The sequence below is a fragment of the Xenopus tropicalis genome, chromosome 7 (genome assembly GCF_000004195.4).
Source record: "Xenopus tropicalis strain Nigerian chromosome 7, UCB_Xtro_10.0, whole genome shotgun sequence".
In the NCBI taxonomy this organism is placed as follows: Eukaryota; Metazoa; Chordata; class Amphibia; order Anura; family Pipidae; genus Xenopus; species Xenopus tropicalis.
This window is the reverse complement of record NC_030683.2, coordinates 34,155,894-34,178,774: the sequence shown is the minus strand read 5'-3', so window position 1 is coordinate 34,178,774 and position 22,881 is coordinate 34,155,894. Positions and strand designations below refer to the sequence as shown.

At 40.2% G+C, this 22,881-nt stretch overlaps 1 protein-coding gene across 4 annotated transcripts in view; it reads left to right on the top strand.

The window, feature by feature from the left end:
* Nucleotides 1-22,881, top strand: part of crtac1 (cartilage acidic protein 1) — a 302,413-nt gene that overhangs the window by 181,454 nt on the left and 98,078 nt on the right. For all 4 annotated transcript variants that reach the window (XM_031905179.1, XM_012966738.3, XM_031905180.1 and 1 more), the window contains 1 exon segment: nt 12,332-12,488. In XM_031905179.1, the coding sequence (XP_031761039.1) occupies nt 12,332-12,488 (157 nt within the window).

Genomic DNA, 22,881 nt, shown 5'->3' with positions numbered 1-22,881 from the left:
ATGTCTCTGTATACTGTAAGATAATAGCAAAATAGGGGAGCTAGAGCTGCTAAGCAGTGATCTTGTTGATGAATTATCTTGTGTCTCTAATTAAATTGTTGTTATCTACTTTATAAATCTAAATGGGGCAATAGTAAAGGCTTTAGGAAAGTTTAGATCCCCTTTAATGGATCATCAAAAATATTTTCAGTAAATATGAGATATTAGTAGATATTAGTTCAGCAATCTGTTGCTGCCATTCATTCCTTGGGTGAGGTAACAACATAGATAAATAACCTGTTCCCTGCTATCTCTGTCTCTTCCACAGCCGCTATGTTACATTCTGTCTGTTTCCCTTATATGATTTCCCTTTTCTCTGAATAATAAAACAGTACCTTGTACTTGAAGGTAACTAAGCTGCATGAATCCATATTGGGGCCAAAACAATCCTATTGGGTGTATTTAATGTTTAAATGCTTTTCAGCAGACTGAAGGTATGGAGATCTAAATGACTCCCTTATATCCCTTATATGAAGAATGTTAGGTCCCAAGAATTCTGGATAACAGATCCCATACCTGTATTACTTAACGAAAGTACAAATGGATTAGAACTGGTAAACGCTATGGAGCAGTCTTAATTTCCTGTAAACAATGGACTATACAATTCCTTGCAGAATAGAAAACCTTTGTTTTTTTCATTACTTTGCTGAGATTGAAACACTAATTACATTTTAGCAGCAAATATTTTTCACACTAAGTTATGACAGCTGCCTTTACACCTTATATGATTTTAAACAGTGACATCTAGTGGCGGAAAGCTTCATTTCATAATAAAGGCCAAGTTAAGTTCAGAGATGACTTTGCTCAAACTAAAAATGTGTAAATCTCTCTTTTAACCATAAAAGGTGAAATGTACTTAACCATCTAATTAGCTCGGCTTCTGTAACATGTATTCCCTATTGGACCAGGTAAGATCTGAAATTTGAATCAATGGACAGTATCTCATCTTTTACATAATGAAATGTCATTGATGACTTAACCCTCTTGTTGCCTTCAGTTGATTTTATATTCCTCGATCCTATACTTGACTACTTGCAGTTGCCCACTTTCTAGAAAAAAGATGGTCTCCCTTAAGGATATAAAACTATGGTTCAGCGCACTTACCTTTACCTTTTATTTGTTTTTGAATAGTGAAAGGTTATATAATTTTAAGCAAATTTCCAGGTTTCCTGTATACATTTATTACAATGTTTAATGGGTTTTAAGGTTATTTATAAATAAAATGTTCTTTTGAAAGCCCTGTTTGTCCCACAATAGTCACTGCACTAGCGGTTCTGACTATGAAAACAATGCAGCACAAACCAGATGACTGACAGACCTATGAAAAAGCCTGCATCATACCTCCCAACTGTCCTGATTTTCACAGAACAGTCCCTCCTTTGACAGCTCAACAGGCAGTTCCGAATTATTACTGAAAAGTCCCTCATTTCCCTTTGATCTCCTGAACTGAAGCTAAAAAAGATACAAATTTAATTAAACAAGTAGCTTTTGGCAAAGAGCCCAAAAATCTTAACGAGCATCACCTGCACTTAGAAACATTGTTTCTCACTTTTAATTAAACAAGGGAGCTTTTGGCAGAGAGCCCAGAAAGGTAAAAAGCCCCCCTGCACTGAGATACAATTGTAACTAATAAGCTTGTAACTTGCGGCATAAAGGGCAATTTCACCTTTTTCAGCAAAACTGTAATAATACATAAAACAGGACCCCAAAACCCCCAGAAATGTGTTCAACCTTTAAATAACCTGCCAAATTTAGTCAAATGGGAGTGGTATTTAGGGGGTGTGGCCAAAAATGGGCGTGGTCAAAAATTTAACTCTGCACGCAACATATATTTTTGTCCCTCTTTCTGTTTTCTAAATGTTGGGAGGTATGCTGCATGGTTTTGTGGAAAGTTGAGTGTTGGTTGGAAAAAGAAGTAGACTTCTGCTACATTGTTTTAAGAGTAACAACCAACAGTGCAGAAACATTTACTGTTTCAGTCGCAATCTCAATTTACAATGACATTTTAAAACCACTGAAAAATGCAAAGAAATGTGTATCGGAAAGTTGCTTTGAGTTTATTTCATTATGCAGATTTTAGTATTCATTTTACATCACTTCTAAAGACACAAGAACTAAAGTCTATAAAGGAATATAGCTAGGAAAGCCATATTTTACATAATGAGCTGTTGGGGATCAGACAACTCTTTCCCCTGTTTCCTGTCTGTGTGACATCATCCTGCCCGGTTACAGACTGGGGAGGAACCCGATTGGCTGGATGCGCCAGTGCACTGTTGGGAGAGAGGAGGCGTGCCTAGGTTTGGAGCCAAAATTCAGGGGCGGGCCCAGCAGTTTAAAAAGGGAGCCCCTGTTGTTTTGCCAGCTTCAGGGTTGCCAAATTGGCGGTTTTTCCACCAAATTGGGCTACTAATTTAACGCCCTGGTGGGTTTCCAAAGTACAAACCCGCCAAGTACAGTTTTGGAGCCATGGTGGGTTTGTAGTTTGGAATCCTTTTGCTCTTTCAGGCTCAACCTGTCTGCCCTACAACCTGTTCCCTGCTCAGTAGGGTATGTGATTGTACTGTTACTTTCTACTGTGATGTGGGGGCAGTTCTGCAGTTGATCCTTAAGCTATAACTCTCAGGATATCTTGGGGCTGCTGAGCGTTATAGTTCAACACACCCATATGTATATCATGTCTGGGGTTAATGCAACATTCTGAATCCATTTCTGTAGTGACTTCCCAGCTGGACTGGGCACAGAGGGCAGGGAATTATCAGCCATCCCAGTAACTGGAGAGGGGGCGCAGGGCATGGGTAGTGATTATATGTTTTAAAAAGGCAAGTTTTCCTATATATACTTTTAGCATTTTTTTTATTGCACATATTGGACTATTTTTGGTCTCCTTTCAGAGTGGCTTTTGGATAGTTTTGGGCTGGTTTTACAACTGACTTTGGCTGGTTTGGAAGAGAGATCCAGAGTAAGTAGCCAGTGCCCCTTATTGTGAGTTCAGACTGCAAAGAGAGAAGTCTGCTGGGCTGCTGGTTGTTACAAAGTCGTCAGGAATATCAGTGTCTCCCCCGGTGGGACAGGTATTGCTCGCTTGCCTGCTACATGGGAGCAGCCACCTTTCCAAAGGGGAAGGTACTATGGGGCAGGTAGCGCTACCAGGGGGGAGCTAAGAGCTCTTGGGGAAGGGACTTAAATGAATAAAAAGGGTTGTGGTCTATCTGGATCAAAGTTGGGACTGGGCACTTAAAGTGACAGTGCCAGGAGGGAATAGACTGCACGGGTTCCTCAGGGCAGGAAATCAGTTATCCATAAAGTTATCCTTGCTGTAAAGTGTGTGCTAATTATTTTTCCTAGTGGAAATCCCCTTGAGGTGTGCTCCTCATTGTCCACTAGGTGGAGGCACTGCGCTAAAATCTCAGTTCCCAGTATCTTTCACTATTGCACAGGGAACCAAATCTCCTGTTAATCGAGTATACAGCCCAAAATAAGTGAGTTTGGCAAGAAAGGGTTACAGAGCTTACTGCTCTGGCCATAAGTACTAGAATCTGTATAAAGGCTCTGGGCAGCTGCTAAGTTTAGGAGTTGTTGAAAAATATCAAACAGAAAATGAGGTTTTTCTGTCATGGAAGCTGAAGCGACAGGGATGATTATTAGATTGTGATACAAATTGCGCTGGTTTCAGAGCTGCTATGAAATATGAATATAAATTAAGTACTAATTAGCCTTGTATTATGACTTTTATATTCTATATATACAGTTTATTGTGAGTGGGTCCCTAAGCTCAGGTAAGTGCCAGCGGCACAGAGCATGTGCAGGGAATCAGCAGAAAAGAAGATGGGGGGCTACTGGGGCATCTTTGGGGGCACAGATCTTCCCTGCTAAAGGGCTGGGGTAGCCTTGGGCTGGTACAGAAGCCCAAAACATAATGTACAGAATTTCTACCCTAGATCTTTGGAAAGCTTTAGTGGGGGATAGTGGGGATAGTGCATCAGATGATTTTCATAGTGACATTTCCCCCACTTGTCATTTTAACATATAAGTGAAATTCTTGCTTATGATATTTTTGTAGAGTTTATTTTGCAGGTAAATGGCGTAGTGTTGTCACTGCAGGATGTACTGCCGTTTGCACCCTGCCAGTCTGTGATAACTACATGTAGGGCTCACATTCTGCATTGCTGAAACACTGTTAATGAAACACTTCAGGAATTAGGCAAATCAATCAGATGAAATGTGCCTGTCACTTCCAGAGTTTATATTACAGGGAGACGTTGCTACAAAATAATCACCAAATAAGGTCAAATTACTTTAAAAAAAAAATTCTCTCCCAAAAATCAGTTCCTTACAAGTTTGAATCCGCAGTCCTGAACCTTTTGTCTTAAAGGGGTTGTTCACCTGTAAATTAACTTTAAGTATGATGTAGAGAGTGATATTCTGAGATAATTTAAATTGGTCTTTAGTTTTTATTAATTGTGGTTTTTTAACTATTTAGCTTTTTGTTCAGCAGCTCTTCAGGTTGGAATTTGGGCACCTATCTGGTTGTTAGGGTTCAATTTAACCTAGAAACCAGGTTGTGGTTTGAAAGAAAGGCTTATATATGAACAGAGGAGGGCCTAAATAGAAAGATAAGTAATAATAAGTAACAATAGTAATAAAATTGTAGCCTGACAGAGCAATAGTTTTCTGGCTGCCGGGGTCAGTGACCCCCATTTGAAAGCTGGAGAGAGTCAGAAGACAAAGGCAAATAATTTAAAAACTATAAAAAATTAAAAACGAATACAAATAGACCAATCTATAACATACAAAAAGTTAACCTGAAGGTGAACCACCCCAGAATAAGAATCCTGTTAATAAAATATCAGCTCTGTGAGTAGCTAATGCTTATAGGATATTGCCACCATTAAAGAAGGAAACTGAAGACGACAATACGGAAAAGGTAATTTATAACCATAAGTGCATTTCAATAATCGCAGTGGAGTGGGCATATTGATTCTGCGCAGTAAGGCGAGGTTCTCACATCCAAACACATTCCTTGCACTTCTAGCAGCGCTGCTCAGCATTGCCTTGTAAGCAAGTGCACCTATAGATGCTGGGGAACCACCCTGGGTGGTAGTAATTCCAGGGTTTCCACAACTTAGGTTATCACAAAATATAGGAGTTGGCTTGAGTCGACATATACAGTGGGGGATCAGAGAACCCTTTCCCTTGTTTCTCTCTCTGTGATATCATCCCATTACTTTAAGAATTATAGGTAGGATTGGTTGGACACACCAGGAATAGGATTTGGGGGGTCTGAGTGACTATGGAAAGTCATGCAGATTGGCAGTTGCCTACTGTGCAGATGTGGGGTGGTTTAGCTGGTTTAAACCTCCTCAGAGTATGTAGGAATAGGGTCTGTATCACCCCATGGGCCACATGTAATTGGGGCCGCATTGTTATTAATCTGTGTCCAGGCTCGGAGGGAGGGAAAGAGGGGAGTTGCATGGCAGCTTTTCTTTGGCGTAAAATAAAAGAATGCAAAATCATAGTTTGGCATGCATGTAGGGAATCATACTATCTGTAACAGGTGGCTGGAGTTGTGATCCTGGAAGGTTGCCTGCCAGGTAGTTAATGACTTGACCTGTGGGCTATATCAGATGGAAAAAGTCAACTGCCAGGCTCTTGACATTGAGGGCAGTGGACCCATTTGTTTGGACCCAAGTTGAATGGAAGTTATATAGAGATGATGTAGACAGGGGCGTTTCTGGGGTCCTTGCTGCCCTAAAGCAGCCTTTCAGATGCCCCCCCCCCCTTGCACCCGATGCTTAAGTGTCTCATAGGTGCAAGGGGGGCCACATAGCTAGTGCATAGAGCACAATTGCCAAGAAAGGTTTAAGGCCAGAAAATAGTACATTTTGGTATAGCCTAGACATATTGGGATCTCAGACAGTTTTTTCTATGGAAAGGGAGACAAGCTGGGGGGTGAGTGTGCTGAATTGGGAGTGGAAGGCACGCCTAAACTAGGTATTAGGTGGGGAGTTGAGATGATTGGCATTTTTGTTGGAGTGACAGGTAAGTAGGGAAGATTTTTCTAAGGTGGGGTAGATATGAGTTTCCCCAAATGGGGAGGTGTGGGGATAGAATGGCTGGTGGGTACCCCAGGTGTATGAGGGCTAGCTCCCAAGCTTTCTGTGGGGTGGTGAGTGTAATGGGTAGGAGATTTGATTAGTTAGGATGGAGATATGGGAAGTTTTTAAGGCCTTCCCAGAAGGCTGTTAGGAGCGCTTAGAGTTCACACAAGGACGATTTGGTCCTGGCTGTTCTGGGGGCTTTATTGTTTCATAGGAAGGGGATTAGGATTTGCTTTCAATTCTTTAAAATTCTCTTAGGGACCTACACAGGGGCATTATGGAGCAGGTATAGGAGCTAGGGGGGAAAGATCATTTTGATGATGATAATCTGGCCCATAAGATTATGCCGGTGGGATGGCATACACGGCGCCAAAATCGCCGAAGTTTCCCTTTAAAGGATATATTAATTATTAATTAATATAACTTAAAAGTAAGTCTAAAGGCATTCTTTTTAAGTACTTACTGCATATCTAAATTCCCAGATCCCTGCTTGCTTCTCTGAGATATGGTGCTGGCAGCCTACAGCAGTGTGAAGACTACAGTGACATCACTGAAATCTCTCTCCCCTTCCCGTAGGTGCCAGCGGCAGCCTTCCTATTCTCTGAGCATGTGTGTAACTTGATCCCGTCTCCTGTTCTGAGCTACACATGCCCACCAGCCAATCAGAAGCGGATCTGCCAGAGGGGAGGGGGGAGGGAATAAAACACATGTGCAGTATGAAGCAAGGAGGGAAAGGAAGGGAGAATACCTTTTTAGAGATGGCTGCCTGTTCTAGAAAATGTGAAGTAAGTGTGACTGAGTAAATATTTGATTAGGTGAGCCAAAAGTGTGGCGTTTTTACTAAACAATAGGAGGACTATTGGGCAGTATGCTTTTTACATTTTGACTTGCATTCTCCTTTAAAGGCAACTTCTGCGATTTTGGCAAATTGCTGCGCTTCGTATGCAATATGCATTTCAGGGAGATTAGTCGCCTGTGACAGGGGAGATTTGTCATGGGGGCCATGTATTTAAGTCAGCGTGGATTGTAACCCCAAGGTACTTGAATTGGTGGGCCCATACAAGTGGAATCTCAGGTGGTAAGTGTTGTGGTTGGTTAGGGTCTATTGGGAAGAGGACAGATTTATCCCAGTTGATCTGCAGGCTGGAGAAATGGCGCTAATGCCATTTTTAACATGGCTGCCAAACCCAACTTGCAAATGTCTAAAGCCACAACTTGCACAATGTAAAAAAAAGAGATGGTGAATTGCACCAGAAAATTGCATTTTGCATACTCATAGTTATAGTTCTAGTAGTCATTTATTAAGTGCCCCTTAATAAAAAATAAAACATTATATCACATAGCAAACAGCAGAAGTGTCTCAGTCAGTGGTGTAACTATGTATACAGCAGACCCGGTTGTCGTGATGTAGTGTAGTATAATCAATGTATAATACAGTACAGGTACGGGACTTCTAATCCAGAATGCTCGGGACCTGGGGTCTTCCAGATAAGGTGTATTTCTGTAATTTGGATTGCCATACTTTAAGTCTACTAAAAAATTATTTAAACATAAATAAATCAAATAGGGTTATTTTGCCTCCAATAGGGTTTAATTCTATTTTAGTTGGGATCAAGTACAAGGTACTGTCTTATTAGTACAGGGAAATTTTTTTTAATTATTTATTAAAATAGAGTCTATAGGAGATTGCCATCCCATACTTCAGAGCTTTCAGGATAATGGGTTTCTGGATAATGGATCCCAGACCTGTACAATAATGATATTGCACTCACAATGTACAATACAAATAGGTACTTCTATGGGGCTCCCTTAAGCTCCATCCCCTGTGCCAACCACTTTACAGAAATTAGAAATTAGAGCTCACTGTTGTGAGACAAATCCTGTGTGTATGTGTGTGTGTATGTATGTGTGTGTGAGCACGTATGTGTGTGTATGTATGTGTGCGTGTGTGAGCGCGTATGTGTATGTATGTACTGTATGTGTGTGTGTGTGTGTGTGTGAGCGCGTATGTGTGTGCATGTGTATGTATGTACTGTGTGTGTGTATGTATATGTGTGTGTGTGAGAGCGCGTATGTGTGTGCATGTGTATGTATGTACTGTGTGTGTGTATGTATATGTGTGTGTGTGTGTGTATGTATATATGTGTGTGTGTGTGTGTGTATGTATATATGTGTGTGTGTATGTATGTGTGTGTGTGTGTGTATGTATGTGTGTGTGTGTGTGTGTGTATGTATATATGTGTGTGTGTATGTATGTGTGTGTGTATGTATGTGTGTGTGTATGTATGTGTGTGTGTGTGTGTATGTATGTGTGTGTGTGTGTGTGTGTGTATGTATATATGTGTGTGTGTGTGTATGTATGTGTGTGTGTGTATGTGTATGTATATATGTGTGTGTGTGTGTGTGTATGTATGTGTGTGTGTATGCCAGTTGGTTGGGAAACACTATCCATGGCTTATTTAGCTGTTTACCCACAGTCATTTTACAGTGAATGTAAAGAGATTTCCTGTTGCTCATTGCACCTACACCTACAATCTTATAGAAGCGCCTATTCCCTGTTTCTACCTTCCTTGCTAATTCAATTATTTCTAAATCTATGCAGTGCTTTCAAATACCATACAGCAAATATTTTTTATGGCATCCAAAACAAGTTCTCATATACCAAACAGAAAGAAGAAGTCAAAATGATAATTACGATTTCATAAACCAAAAATATTTAGCTTTCTTCCGTTTAGAGGACAGCATTTAGGCTTAATGTGAGGATGATCAAAACAAAGGCCTGGCATTTGAATTTATGCTGACCTAGACATCATTACAGTCGAAAAACAGGATACTTCCATTAAAATCAGCTTGAATTGTGCTCCGACTAAAGGGGTTGTATAAATAATTAACAATTTTGTGGCATAACCTTAACAAATGTGTTTCATTAATTTTCTTTCTTCACAAGACTCCAGTTATATAGCTCATTTGCAGTGATTTACTTCATTACTTGCATATTTTTAATCCAGAAGTTCACTCAACCAACCCAATCGGTTATTATGCTTGCACAAAATTAAGTGTGGATTGCTTGTTTTAATGTTGTAATTAGTACACAGACAACAATAATTATTTTGTCATCTTATTTTCTAATTACTAATTGAAAAATATGTTGAATGGTAGGGCATGGATTCTGCGCACACACACACACACCTACACATATATATATATATATACTAGATATAGGCTTGGCACATTAAGTAAGTTCTTACATGGATGCCATCTTAGAAGTTTTTTTTATATAATAGATCCATATAATTGTAGGGAACTGGTAAATAGGTTGCCCTTTGTCCCTGGCAGTCCCCTAGCAATTTAGAGACCAAAGGGGGTCCTTATCCTAGAAGGAAAGTAAGTTACTTTTTCCTGGGTCAAAGTATGACCAGTGTAGTTCATTAGTTTGGCCACTAGATATATACTCACTGTATGATAATGAAAATGAGGTCCATTGGGGTCCATTTTGCGCACCCACATGAGCAGGCAGGTGGGGACAACAGTGGAACTTTTTTAGATAGGGGCCTAGTTAGTGCCAGGCTTTATTCTTTAATAGGTTGCACTAGGTGTGATAGGCAGTTAGAGCTAACTAGGGAGCAGTCTTTGACTTGAACAAGGAGTGAGATTAAAGATCCTGGGTTTAATATTGCCCAGAATTAGGGAACAAGTGTATAGACTGAGGGCTAGATAGAAATTGTCTCCTTGCCAAGTGGGTTCCAGTTGGTAGGAGATTTCCAAAAGGGAGGAGGTATGTTCCTACATATTGGGCTTGATTGACTCCTGATACTTGATCTGCACTATAAGTGAATCCTGCATTTCTGTTGCTATTTACAACTTTAAGGTTTAGTTGAATAAACTGTTCATGGTAAAGTTCAAGAAACATTGGCATCCTTATTGTGTTTCACCTGAAATTTGTAGTAGCACAACACCCTGGCTTTCACCCTATGCGAGAGCTGACACCTGGGAATAATAGTCTCATCCGGGGAGATTTGTAGTACAGTGATTGGTTCTAGGATAAATCAGGTGGCTCCAATTTACCATAAGTGTACATAATTATGATTACTATTGAAGCCTTTCTTCAGCCCTTTCTTCAGTTTTTAGAGTCCTTGAGGTAGATGTACGGGATGCCCACTTGCACCACTTGTCCTTTCCAAATAGGCATCCTACTGTACTGTAGATCGATATTTAGTGACAATTTCCTGAACTGGCAAAAATTTTACAAACTGACTTTTTTTTTTACACACCCGTGACTTTATTTTGACTTTTTCCGCACTCAGCAAATTTTTGTTTTTGCAGCAATTTTACAAAAAAATTAGCCAACGGTGAAATGCGGAATTTCCATACCTGGCAAAAAATTTTGCTCACCGCTACTGATATTGTTCAGCAGGGCTGCAGGATTCAATCTCACTGTACAGATCGATACGTTGAAGCCATATTCTGGGACAATATCTGTTTTTAGGTATTTTTAGGTAGATTCCAAGATATACAGAGTTTGGATCACATCTTGTGCATCAGATCCATTAGGATTTTACTGAAGCTCTGCACCTCAGCCTAGGATTTGTATCCAGAATCTAATGTTACCAATAATTTATTAACAGGGCCTAATTACAAATCATTAACCAATATAATTGGCAGACAAAGTCCAGACAAATCAAAAGTAATTTTGTGTAGGTGGAGAAAGAACTCTCATTAAATAAACCAGTACCGCAGTGTGCCAGAATTAAAGGTCCCTTTGTTTCCCCAATGTTCATTTGCCAATAATCCCTGCTACTCTATACAACCCCTTGATCATCTAGATGATACTATTACTTTATTGAATGGGGCTCTTGAAGAATAATAACAGTAATATTTATATGACAGAACAGCACATTTTTCTCTAGGAGGCAGGATGGCTTCACTGAGGTCCATTCCCTGGGCCCTTCTCTTCCCTGCATTAACCCCTCCTCTAATAGTTCACCTGCTTCCAGGTGGTAAAATGCTTGGGAATGCTAGGTTAAGGATCTCATTGGTGGGCCCCAACTGCTCCAAGGTGTGTGTCATGTAAATACCATCAAGCTGTTCAACATCAAAATATATATGAATAGACATGATACCCAGGTGTACTGTCCTGGGCCAACTGCCATAGGCACTGAAAATCCTAATCATAATAGGAGGACACCACAATATATAGGAACATGAAAATAAAAGTGAAACTGGAAAATAAATGAAAATTCCCATGCCAGAGTTCAGACATTTCTATGGATTCTCTCTGTCAAAAATTTTAACTAAATAGAGGTTTGATGGTTTCGCCTATTTATTCGCTCAAGCACAGAAATTTAGTTCTATGGTCACAAAAATGCCAGATTGACCACTTCTGTTTCTTCCTATTATATTGTATTGGGTGCTGTGGAGTTTTCCAGTGGAAAAGGTGACTGCCAGACCACGGTATTGTATAGATAAAATTCTCAGTTAATGCACAGTGATTTGCTTTAGGTTAGATATATTTCCTTTTCCACTGGTGAACCCTTTCTCACAGTGACATTATTTAGGGGAGAGGTGCATCTCAGTCTTGTTGGAAACATAAAACAAGCAAAGAAAAAGCAAGAAAAAGAGTTTCCTACATACCTATTATAAAGATATTTTTCTTTATGTAATTATTTTTTGTCCCCCTAATGCCATCAGCGCCAAATTTATACAATGGGCGCCCAGAGGCCGCCCCCTCGCTTTTTCTCCTGGATCGTGCTCAAGCGCATCCATTTATCTCGTACACAAACCACTGGGAACAGGACGTGGAGACATCTCCAGTGCGCCTAGACCCCAGTGCTCCAAATGTGAATGAAGTTCGGGTGCGGCTGGGCGGCATATCACCCCTATATTTGTACCTTGCCACAAATCCGGGCCTGAATGTTATTCTGTGCAGCTCAATGAGCAATTTTTTCAAGTTGTGTTTATCAGTAATTCAAGCATGAGGAATACTTTAGTTTTCTAAGGCTCACACATATGCAGTTTAGGAAAAGTGGTTAAGTTATCTCCCTATAGAAAAGTAAAGAAGAAATTGTGCGGGTAAGTGAAGTGTTGCAGTCTCCAATTCATTGCTTTATCACCAATGCTCTTGTGCCTACTAAGGTTTTATGATCCCCCCAGGTCTTGGCTGATTTTATTGACAATATCCATGCTATCATTTGCAGGGCTCTGGAAGGTACTCTTTCTACATTGCAAACTATGCAAATGGTAATGTGGGGCCCCATGCCTTAATCGAGCTGGATGAAACTGCAAGCAATTTGTCTAGAGGGATCATTGTGTTATCCAATGTGGCAGCGGAACTGGGTTTAAATAAGTACACAGGTAAGGAAAGATTATTATATATTTTGCAGGATTTAGTGCTAATATATATACAGATTGGATGGTTTTTGGCTTATGGTTGTATCTGGTTTGTAGTAAAACAAGCATATCAAACTGATATTGTTGGAGCTACTTTTGGTCCTGTTTTACTTTGTTGGCCATGGCTACTTCTGTGCCTAATAAAATACAGCCTTACATTTATTAATGTTGTACCATTTCTACCCCATAGTGTTGGGGGGGTCCCTAAAATGTTTTTTTTTCCATTTTGTTTTGGCCCTTGTTATTTGGTTACAGGTTTTTGGTTACTGGAGGTTGTTTACAACCCTGTTAAGAATTCTGATGGTAAGCTTTTATTTATCCATTGAAATATTATCTGAGCTGATTCTGTATACTGGTGTAGATATTAGGCTAATGCCACACCATGCGTATGGCGTATATTTTCGGCAAGGCGAGAAACGCTTTCCGAAAGTATACGCCATACACATGGTGTGGCATTAACCTTAGAGTGAGATTGCTGCTACACTGAATGTTTCAGCACTCACTATTTTTTTGTTCATTACACGTGTCCTTAGAAAGCTTAGTTCAGTTTAAACAAGGTCATTTTTTAATCTTCTTATACTCTATTTACTCTATGCCTGGTATGGTGCCAAAGGAACAGAGGAAATCCAATTGGTTTGTTGGCCGGTTAGTTAGGCTGACTGACCCATTGGCAGGCTCCAGCTAGGACCTTCCTATATTATGTCTCTCCTTTTTTAAAGAACTATTAAGGCTCCATCTAGAGTTTACAGTACAGGAGCCATGTTCATGTATCAAGGAATGTACTGCTATTCAAAGGGCCTTAAGTAAAGGTAAAGAAGGTTTTACCTTAAAGGGAGATGTGAAGTTGTGTAACTCATTCAAGTAGTAGCAGTGGAAAAAACAATTGGTAGAAAGAATAATTTCAGTTAAATCAAGGTTACATTTTTACACAAATAGTACTGGTATATGATCCTTTATCCAGAAACCATTATCCAGAAATCTCTGAATTACAAGCTCCATTTTAAACAAATTATTTAAGCAATATTAACCCTTTCTTTGTAATAATAACGCAGTAACTTGTCATTGATGGCAGCTAAATCCTTATTGGTGACAAAACAATCCTTTTCCGTTTATGTCATATTTTAATTTATTAATTTTATCATTTAAGTTATTATTAAAGATTTGATCAAAATTATGGCTAAACGCCTTATCTGGAAACCCCCAGAATCCCAAGCATTCTGGATAATAGATCCCATACCTGTACAGTGCTGATCCAGGGACTGGTCCAATTACCACTTCATAGTCAGAGAGGTATTTTTCCCTTCTGAGGCAAATTGCAAACAGCTTCATGTGAGGTTTTGTTATAGTGGATAAGCTAGAAATGGTTAGTAATTATATGAGCAAGATGTTGATGGACCAGTGTCTTTTTTTTCTTTTAAAAAGAATTCAATCTTGGTGTTGCCTGCAGCCAAACATCTGAAGTCCATCACGCTCAGATGTTTACAGAATCTTTGTTCTGCTTGAAAAAAAAAACATTTCTGCAAGGCTTACTAAAATACTGTATTGCTTTGAAATACCATTTTGACTTCATCTCAAATAAACATTACTTCTTATATTTGTACTAATTCTTTCTGGTCTGATTAGGGATGAGCAAAGTCTTGAGATTTCATCTCACTATAAGATGATTTGGGCTTCAAGCTCCTATTTTGTCTTTGTTCTGAAAGTGCAACCTTCCTAAATTCCTGCTAAATCCTATTTTTTTTATCTTTAAAACAAATTTGACAAGCCAGACCATTTCTTTTAATATAAGGAAACCAAATTGAACTCAAAGTCTATAAATTAAAAGTCTTAAAAATAAGCCTATTGTTTTCTATATATTGTTGTCACCTGCTGATCAGTCCAAGTCCTTCAGTCCAAGTTGCCATTTAATCTGCCCATGTATGGGGCACTATGACAGTCCTATCCCCTGATATGTGGCCACAAATCGGGCAGATATTGATCAGAGAGGTAGTGATGAGCACATTGGTTCGTTGATGTGGTCCTTTGCCCAACAGCCTGTGTCCCAGTGGTAGAATCGCACTAGGCCCAAAAGGTCAGATCAGTCCGATGTTGTCCACCATGACCCCACAAAACAAGCAGATCTTTTAGTTTATGGCCAGCTTTACTGTACCTGCAATTAACTCTTTCCCTTCCCACTTGCTTCCACACTCACTTTGCTGCGTTTTGGGACCATATGCCTGTACCTTACTCTGACCCAGCTAGAGACATTTTTCTCACGGAAAGCCAAAATGTTTAGTGAGAAATTGCAATTAAGACCACGTCATAATTTAATTCCTATACAGGTATGGCATGAATAATCCAGAAACCCGTTATCCAGAAAGCTCTAAATTACAAGAATGTCCCATAGAATCAAATAATTCCAATTTTTAAAAATGATTTCCTTTTTCTCTGTAATAATAAAATGTAACCTTGTACTTAGTCCCAACTAAGATATAATTAATTCTTATTGGAGGCAAAACTATTTATTTAATGTCTAAATAAGTTTTTAAAAGAGAAGGAAAGGTAAAAACTAAGTAAGCTTTATCAGAAAGGTCTATGTAAATACAGCCATAAGCACTCACAGAAACGCCCTCTATGAAAAGATTAGTTGTGTCTGTAATTCCTGTGCCAGAGACACACAGCTTTCTGTTCTCTGCTCTTTCCTGCTCCCCCCTCCCTCAAGAATGCTAAGAACTCACTCCCCCCCTTAGGAATGTGGATCTGAGCCAATCAGCAGAAAGCTTCCTCATAGTCTTATTAACTGAGCATGTACACTTGGTCTGGATCTTGGTGCAGGAGTGAGGCATTATGGGAACTTTCTTTACACAGCTCAGCGTTTTTTCTTCCTGTTTGGCTTCTGATCATCTGAATGGAAGAAATATGGGGAGACTTAAGGGCACTATTGAGAGAACTGAAGCTATGCCTGCAGCTTGAGATTAACTCTTTATTAGCCTTCCCTTCTCCTTTAACAGACTTAGGGGCAGATTTATCAAAATGTGAGTTTAAAGCTTAATACATAAAATCTCACCCACTCACCTCTATTCGTTTATATGGGATTTTTAGAAGCGTATTTATCAAATAGTGAGTTCTAACTTTCATTCATTAATAAATTGGCTTATTAAAATCCCATAGGGATGAACAGAAAGTGAGTGAGTTTTTCTGTGGTAAACTCTTATCTGCCCCTTAAGTTATAGAAATCCAAAGTACAGAAAGATCCCTTATCCGGAAAACCCCAGGTCCCAAGCATTTTGGATAACAGGTCCCATTCCTGTATTTATTTTCTTTGGCAACTTTTAGAGCATTTCGAGAAACGTTAATAAAAACCCTCTAGCAAAACCATTTTGAGGCCCCTTCTTAACTTTCACTGTTGACAAAATTCATGGAATTCTGTAACTTGCTGAATCACTTTGCTCTTCTCTATGTGTAGTTCCTAATCTTTTTTGTAAGCCTGTCACAAAAATACAATTTCCTTAAATAACTCTCATGTAATAGATTCTGCTGCTTTTTGATGAAAGTGGAGTAGGATATAAATGATGCATTTAAATCTTCCCCGAGATGCTGTGATTGATCTGGACTATGAGGGCTTTGTAGCTCAGTTCATCTTCAGAACTTCTAGTCCCTGAAAATGACAACTCTGTGGTATATATCAAACTGCACGAATGCTTTTAGTCCCTGTAAACCTTTAGTACTGCTGTAAAAGTAGGATCTTCAGTGAAGCTGTTCCCTTAGATTGCAGTAACTTGAGTGCTTGTTTTAAAGACTTCACATATATTAAAATAAACATATGGTATAAATGTGATTCATATTCTCTTTTCAAGGGATTTATATTAAAGACAGGCTTATTCTTAGGGTTTAAGGAACCCAAGGGCAAAACCCCCTGTGTTTGGGTCCCATTATTTATAATCTAACATGCAGCTCTCTGCGTGTCATTAATCTAAAACTCCAATCATCCTTTGCCTCCAGCGCCTAGAGAATGCTAGTAGCCTGAGACCAATAACAGTTGAAAACTACTGATTGCAGCCATGTAATCACTTACCTAAAGCAGTATATATTCCCTATAGCTGTATATATATAGGTAGACTCCTGTGCGGAACCAATTTTAGAAGCCTGCGACCCGTGACTCAGACCCGCAACCTGCATTTTTACCTTCTACATGACCCATAACTGTGTTATCAGCAACCCAATCTGTGACCCACTGACTACCATTAAACAAGTGCTGTTACTGCAAACTGGAAGTGGTGTCATCAGAAGTGGGTGGTGGCAAAAAAAAAGGAAAGGCTAAATCACTTTGGGGTGCCGAATGGTAGACCCCCCCCCCACCCAAGTGATTGTAACCGCTTACCTGAAATCCCCGGGCGGTGCTCCTGTTAGGAGAAAAGTGCACCCTGCCAAGGTGTATGCAAGCTGGCGATCCTTCTTCCTGCTTTGGTCTTTGCTTTGGTCTTAAATGTTTTTTTTTGCCACCACCTACTGATATGTCACTTCCATTTTGCAGCGACAGCATTTGTTTAATGGTAGTCAGTGCGTCAGGGATTGGGTTGCTGATAAGGCCGGATAGCACATAAAAATGTATGTCGCGGGTCTGGGCTTCAAGAAAATTGTATTATATACAGTATGTAGCTATAGGGAATATATATAGCTTAAAGCAGGGGTGGCCAGCTGGTCCTTTTTCATCAACCGATGACCGGGGATGTGGAAGTGCGGCGTGAATGCGTATGTATGCTGCGTTGCGTACATATGCATTCACGCAGCACTTCTGCATCCCCGGCTTCATCATGGTCCACCAGAAATTCACGGGGGATCGACTGGTGGACCGCGATTGACGTCTTGGCCACCCCTGGCTTAAAGATATATATTTACAGTTTAGTATTTACTCTTCGGTCACAGTTATAAATGATGTGTCTTCCAATAAATAATGGAATAAACTTAACTGAGTTCTGGTTTCCAAAAATTGTTCCTAGTTTGGCTGCAAATGGGTTAAAAAAGTAGAAGTTTTGTAGAGAAAATAGAAGAGTGAAAATATATTGTATGAAGGAAGAAGCAGGGTTACCATTCAGCTGAGAAGAGCAGGGACCATAATATGGAGAGCTGGAGGTGATTAATTGCAAGATGTTTTCTAAGGACAGTTTCTTTAATTAGAGTTTATGTACTAACAGATCCTAATACAGATATATTTCAAAACTGCAGTGCTCCCATACATTAAAAAAGTCCAGAACAAATTATTTTCACTGTCACATTCTTCAAAAGAAAGAGCGAGACTTAAGAACAATAAGAATAAGAATTTTACATGCAGGTGTTTCATGGGCCATATTGTCTATTCATCCTAAGAAGTCACCTACAATACGTCCCAGTGGCACGCGTAAGGATCATTTTTGGCCTCATTTCAAACCTTTAGCGGAAGCAAAGAAAGTCTGTTTGGGTAAAAGCCAATAATAAACCCAGGGGTTCCTGCTGATTAAATATGATTAATTATTTTTTTAAAGGGGGTTTTGTTTGCTGCTGAAAACCACTTTACCACCATGTAGAAAACAAATGTCTCAAGGGGCCAAGGTACTGTTTTTTGGCAATGTGTAACGATAACTATGATCTTGATAAGGTGACCTTGTGGCACAGAAATATGACAGTATTATTCATAAAGGCAACAATATATACCAAGAAATGTGTATATCTAACTTTATTGTTATTATATTACTAGTGATTAGTGCATTTCCACAGACATAGATTTATTAAAATATGCATTTGGAGTGAGAAAAGACTCCCATTGACTTCTATGCATTTCGCATGCCCATCAAACAATGCATTTTGTGTGATAAAAAATGCCAAGTCAAAATTCAGGACAGATCCTTGTATCATTATATTTTACATATTATCAATAGTGACCTGCTATTTAATGGTCAGAAAGAAACATTATTAACTTTCCCTTCTCACCAAATCCCTCTCATTGACCATATTGTATGATACTTTGTGAATTAAAATACAGAACACTACCTGCCCCCGTTCTTTTTCTACTTATGCCCAAGTTCTGTTGTTGGCAGCTTTATTATTACTTTGACTGCACAGTCTGCCCAGTTGTTTCTAATGTTGTCAGCCCCATCTTGTTTCCAAGTTTGTTTGTTTTTTTCTTCAATATGAGTCATATTATTTATACCCTGTTCCATCCTTGTTGGTGTCTAACTTCATACTAATAATGTTAGGCAATTAAAAGCAAATAAGTAATAAACTGACAACAATCATAGATAAGAACTAAATAAATAAAGAACTTATTCAGTGGTTATATGCTTATTCAGTGGTGTTTATATATGAAAAGTCAGTACATTCTCTGTACTAGGTTACTAAGTTCCTTCTCTTGGACACAGGAAGCACAAGCTGTTCCTAAAGGAAATTATGCATTGAGGCAAATGAAAAAGTTTCACACATGGTAAACCTCCACTCCACTCTTTATACTAATGCAGACATACAAAGAAGAAATGATTATGTAGACCAGTGCTGTCCAACTTCTGTGGTACCGAGGGCCGGAATTTTTCTGGCCTCCGTGGTGGAGGGCCGATAATGGAAGCTAGTTTTGACCACTCCCCTTTTTAAACCCACACCCACTTGAAACCACATCCATGCTATCGCATGACCATACCCATATTAATGGTGATAGTACAGCAAAAACCTGCCATACTCTGCCTTCCCTACCCTGCCTGTGTGTGCCATACTCTGCCTTCCCTACCCTGCCTGTGTGTGCCATACTCTGCCTGCCCTACCCTGCCTGAGTGTGCCATACTCTGCCTGCCCTACCCTGCCTGTGTGTGCCATACTCTGCCTGCCCTACCCTGCCTGTGTGTGCCATACTCTGCCTGCCCTACCCTGCCTGTGTGTGCCATACCCTGCCTGTGTGTGCCATACTCTGCCTTCCCTACCCTGCCTGTGTGTGCCATACTCTGCCTTCCCTACCCTGCCTGTGTGTGCCATACTCTGCCTGCCCTACCCTGCCTGTGTGTACCATACCCTGCCTGTGTGTGCCATGCCCTGCCTGTGTGTGCCATACCCTGCGTGTGCCATACTTTGCCTTCCCTACCCTGCCTGTGTGTGCCTTACTCTGCCTTCCCTACCCTGCCTGTGTGTGCCATACTCTGCCTTCCATACCCTGCCTGTGTGTGCCATACTCTACCTTCCCTACCCTGCCTATGTGTGCCATACTCTGCCTTCCCTACCCTGCCTGTGTGTGCCATGATCTGCCTTCCCTACTCTGCCTGTGTGTGCCATACTCTGCCTGCCCTACCCTGCCTGTGTGTGCCATACTCTGCCTTCCCTACCCTGCCTGTGTGTGCCATACTCTGCCTGTCCTATGCTGCCTGTGTGTATGGCACATACAAGCAGAATAGGGCAGGCAGAGTATGGCACACACAGGCAGCCTACAGTGACGCAATGTTGGCACTGCTCCTTCAGTCTGTACAATAACTATATATTAAAAAACTTTTTAATTGCAGTACCACCACAGTATATCTTCTTTTATAATGTGCAGGGATTATTTGTGGGTTTCTACTGCTCCTGCAGTCTGAGGTGTGAACAGGGGAACAATGTGGGTGATTACAGCCTGAGCCTGAGGTGTGAACACTGCAGGGGGAGAACAATGCAGAGATTAGAAGGTGTGAACAGTACAGGGGATTACATGTTTAAACAATACAGGGGGTTTACAGCCTGAATCTGAGGTGAGAACCATGCAGGGGGCCAGTACTGATACCATTTAAAGCTTACACAAAGGTAAGCCATCAAAGCAGCCAGACAGGTGGGGGGCCACACAGAGGGGGGTCCGCCAGTTGGACAGCACTGATGTAGACAATATTATAATATACAACATAATAATTAAATTAACATTTTCAGTTTTCTAATGTGCAAGCAGGCATTTGTTTCTTTGGGGTGCACTTGTTTTTGTTTCTCTGGGGTTCTTTGCTCTGATTAGTCTTATCTAACTTAAAGGGTAACTTAAAGGCCAATTGTGGGGTTACCAGGGGAGCTGCTACCACAAAACTGAAATTCGGCTCTGTTATTGTAGAGAGCGCTCTACACTAGTGATGCAGCCCCCCCTGGACCCCCTCCAACACTATAAAGGTAAGCACCGGGGGGTGGCTCAGAGGCTGAAAACGTCCCTGGGGGTTACCATTATTTTGGATGCTAATGAACCATCCAAACTGGATGATTCTCAAAAATCTCTAGATGACTTTAAAGGAACACCAAAAACAAACAGCTATGATTGTGTAGCCATGGGTGTTGTCATTCAAACTGAGATAGGGCTAAATGGCACAGGTTACATAGCAGAGCTCTGTAAAACATCATTTTATGCAACAGTGCTTATCCGCTATGTAACCTGTGCTTTTTGTTTTTCCCAGTTTGAATGGCTGCCCGTATGCCTACCCAGCTGCTTATTTATATAAACTCTAGTAGTGTTTCTGAAACACCCAATTTTTACCAGTGCAGGGCCACAGTACATTATATTTCAATTAGTCTAAAAGATGTCATGGGCAGCGGCATTAAAAGGATCGCTGCATTGTTGCTCCCCAGCCCCACTGATGACACCACATACACACCCAGCCACACTACGCATCTCTGCAGCTTGGTGCCACTTTGCACATGTGCTGTAGCCCTGACCCAGAATGGGGGAGGCTGGCCCAAACCCGGACAATCCAACAATATTGGGGCAGCATTTTCACCATCTGCACCCCTTACAGGAACACAGAGACAATTTTCTTCTAAAATCTTATTTGATGCCGGCAATATGATTAGTTTTGCCCTTTAATTAGTTTTACATAATACATTATAAACACTTTTTATTCAGTTTGGAAACTTGTGTGTTTTTTGTTTGTTATATAATGATTCAATTACAATTTCTATTATATTAATAGCAGTACATTAACTAAAGAACTAAATTAACCTAAAGACAGACCCTACATGATTACAGAATTATTATTTTATTCCAGAGACTTACAGCAAAGTATTTCAGTCCTTTCTCCACAGGGCTCTGCCTTTTTAGCAGAATAAGGCTCAAAATAATGTTTTCATTTATTCATAATTTTCCACCATTCCTTTATGATCCCAGATATATTCATATGTTTCTTGTTGAATTCTTTGCTTTGTAGAAGGTCGTTAAAGTCTGAAGCAATTACTGCAAATTCAAATATTCTTCTAATATTCTGTCTGAAATGTTTTTTATTTTTCAAACCTGTTCATTTTGTGTTGTGTGCTAAATTAAACCTACAGGTATTGTTTCAGCTTTTTGCATTATGCTATCAGCAGGCAATTGTATTGTCAGTTGCAAAGGTGATTAATTATATCTGGCTTACAGGCAAATACTAAAATATATTGTGAATAAATAAATGGCGCAAAATGTATTTAGGTCACCTTATTGAAGTTGGTACAATGTGAGTTTAATAAAATAGTTTAAAAAAGGTTAAATTGAGCTTAGTTATGTGAATATCTTGAATATTTAGCATGACTACCTTGCAGCGCAGGAGTTTTACAATTGCGTAACTATCGGCAAGGAGTTTGTGTGTTTTCTCCATGTTTGTATGGGATATCTCTGGGAGCCCAGGTTCCTCCCACACTATAAAAACACATAGGCTGGTTAATTGGCGCCTAATAAAATCGGCCCTACTTTGTGTATGACAGAAAGCTTAGATTGTAAGCTCTACTGGAGAACGAGCTGATGCGCATTAACCAAATGGTCCAGATATCACTTGGAGTCCTGGGTCAGGCTGTTGGGAGCAATAGTCAACTCAGTCAGCCACTTTGTCCCCAAGCTGACCGCTCCCTCAGCGCATGTGCACAATGGTGACGTGATCGGATGGGAGATGTAAAATGATCAGTGGGCGGTGGGGGGACAAGGGCCCAGACTAAGACGTACGTCTTGCAACTTGCAACAAGTCTTATTTACAGTGCTCCGAAAAAAGGCATCCTTTTTTTTTTGCACTTTGCACACTGCTTGGGGCATGAAGAATGGCCACAGAACTTTACTCTCCTTTTTGGTGCAGAAACCAGCAACCCCTTTATTAGTAAGCACTGAGGGCCATGCTTTTGCTCCCCATAGTGATCTTGCACTTGTGCCCCTGGGGGAAAGTAAATGACCCATTGCATCTTCTTTGACAACTAACCCCTGGGCTTGGGGCTTACAGTTAATCAGTGTTCACTTGGGCCTACAGCTTGTTAGGGCAAAAGTAAGTGACTCTCTGTGTATGGCCACCTTCAGTATGTAAAATATAGGCCTAAAGTCTCTGTGATGGATTAACAATTCAGAGTATGTTCTGATGGCTCATAGAGGATTCATTGGATTCCTATGAAATAGATATTGAGTAGTTAC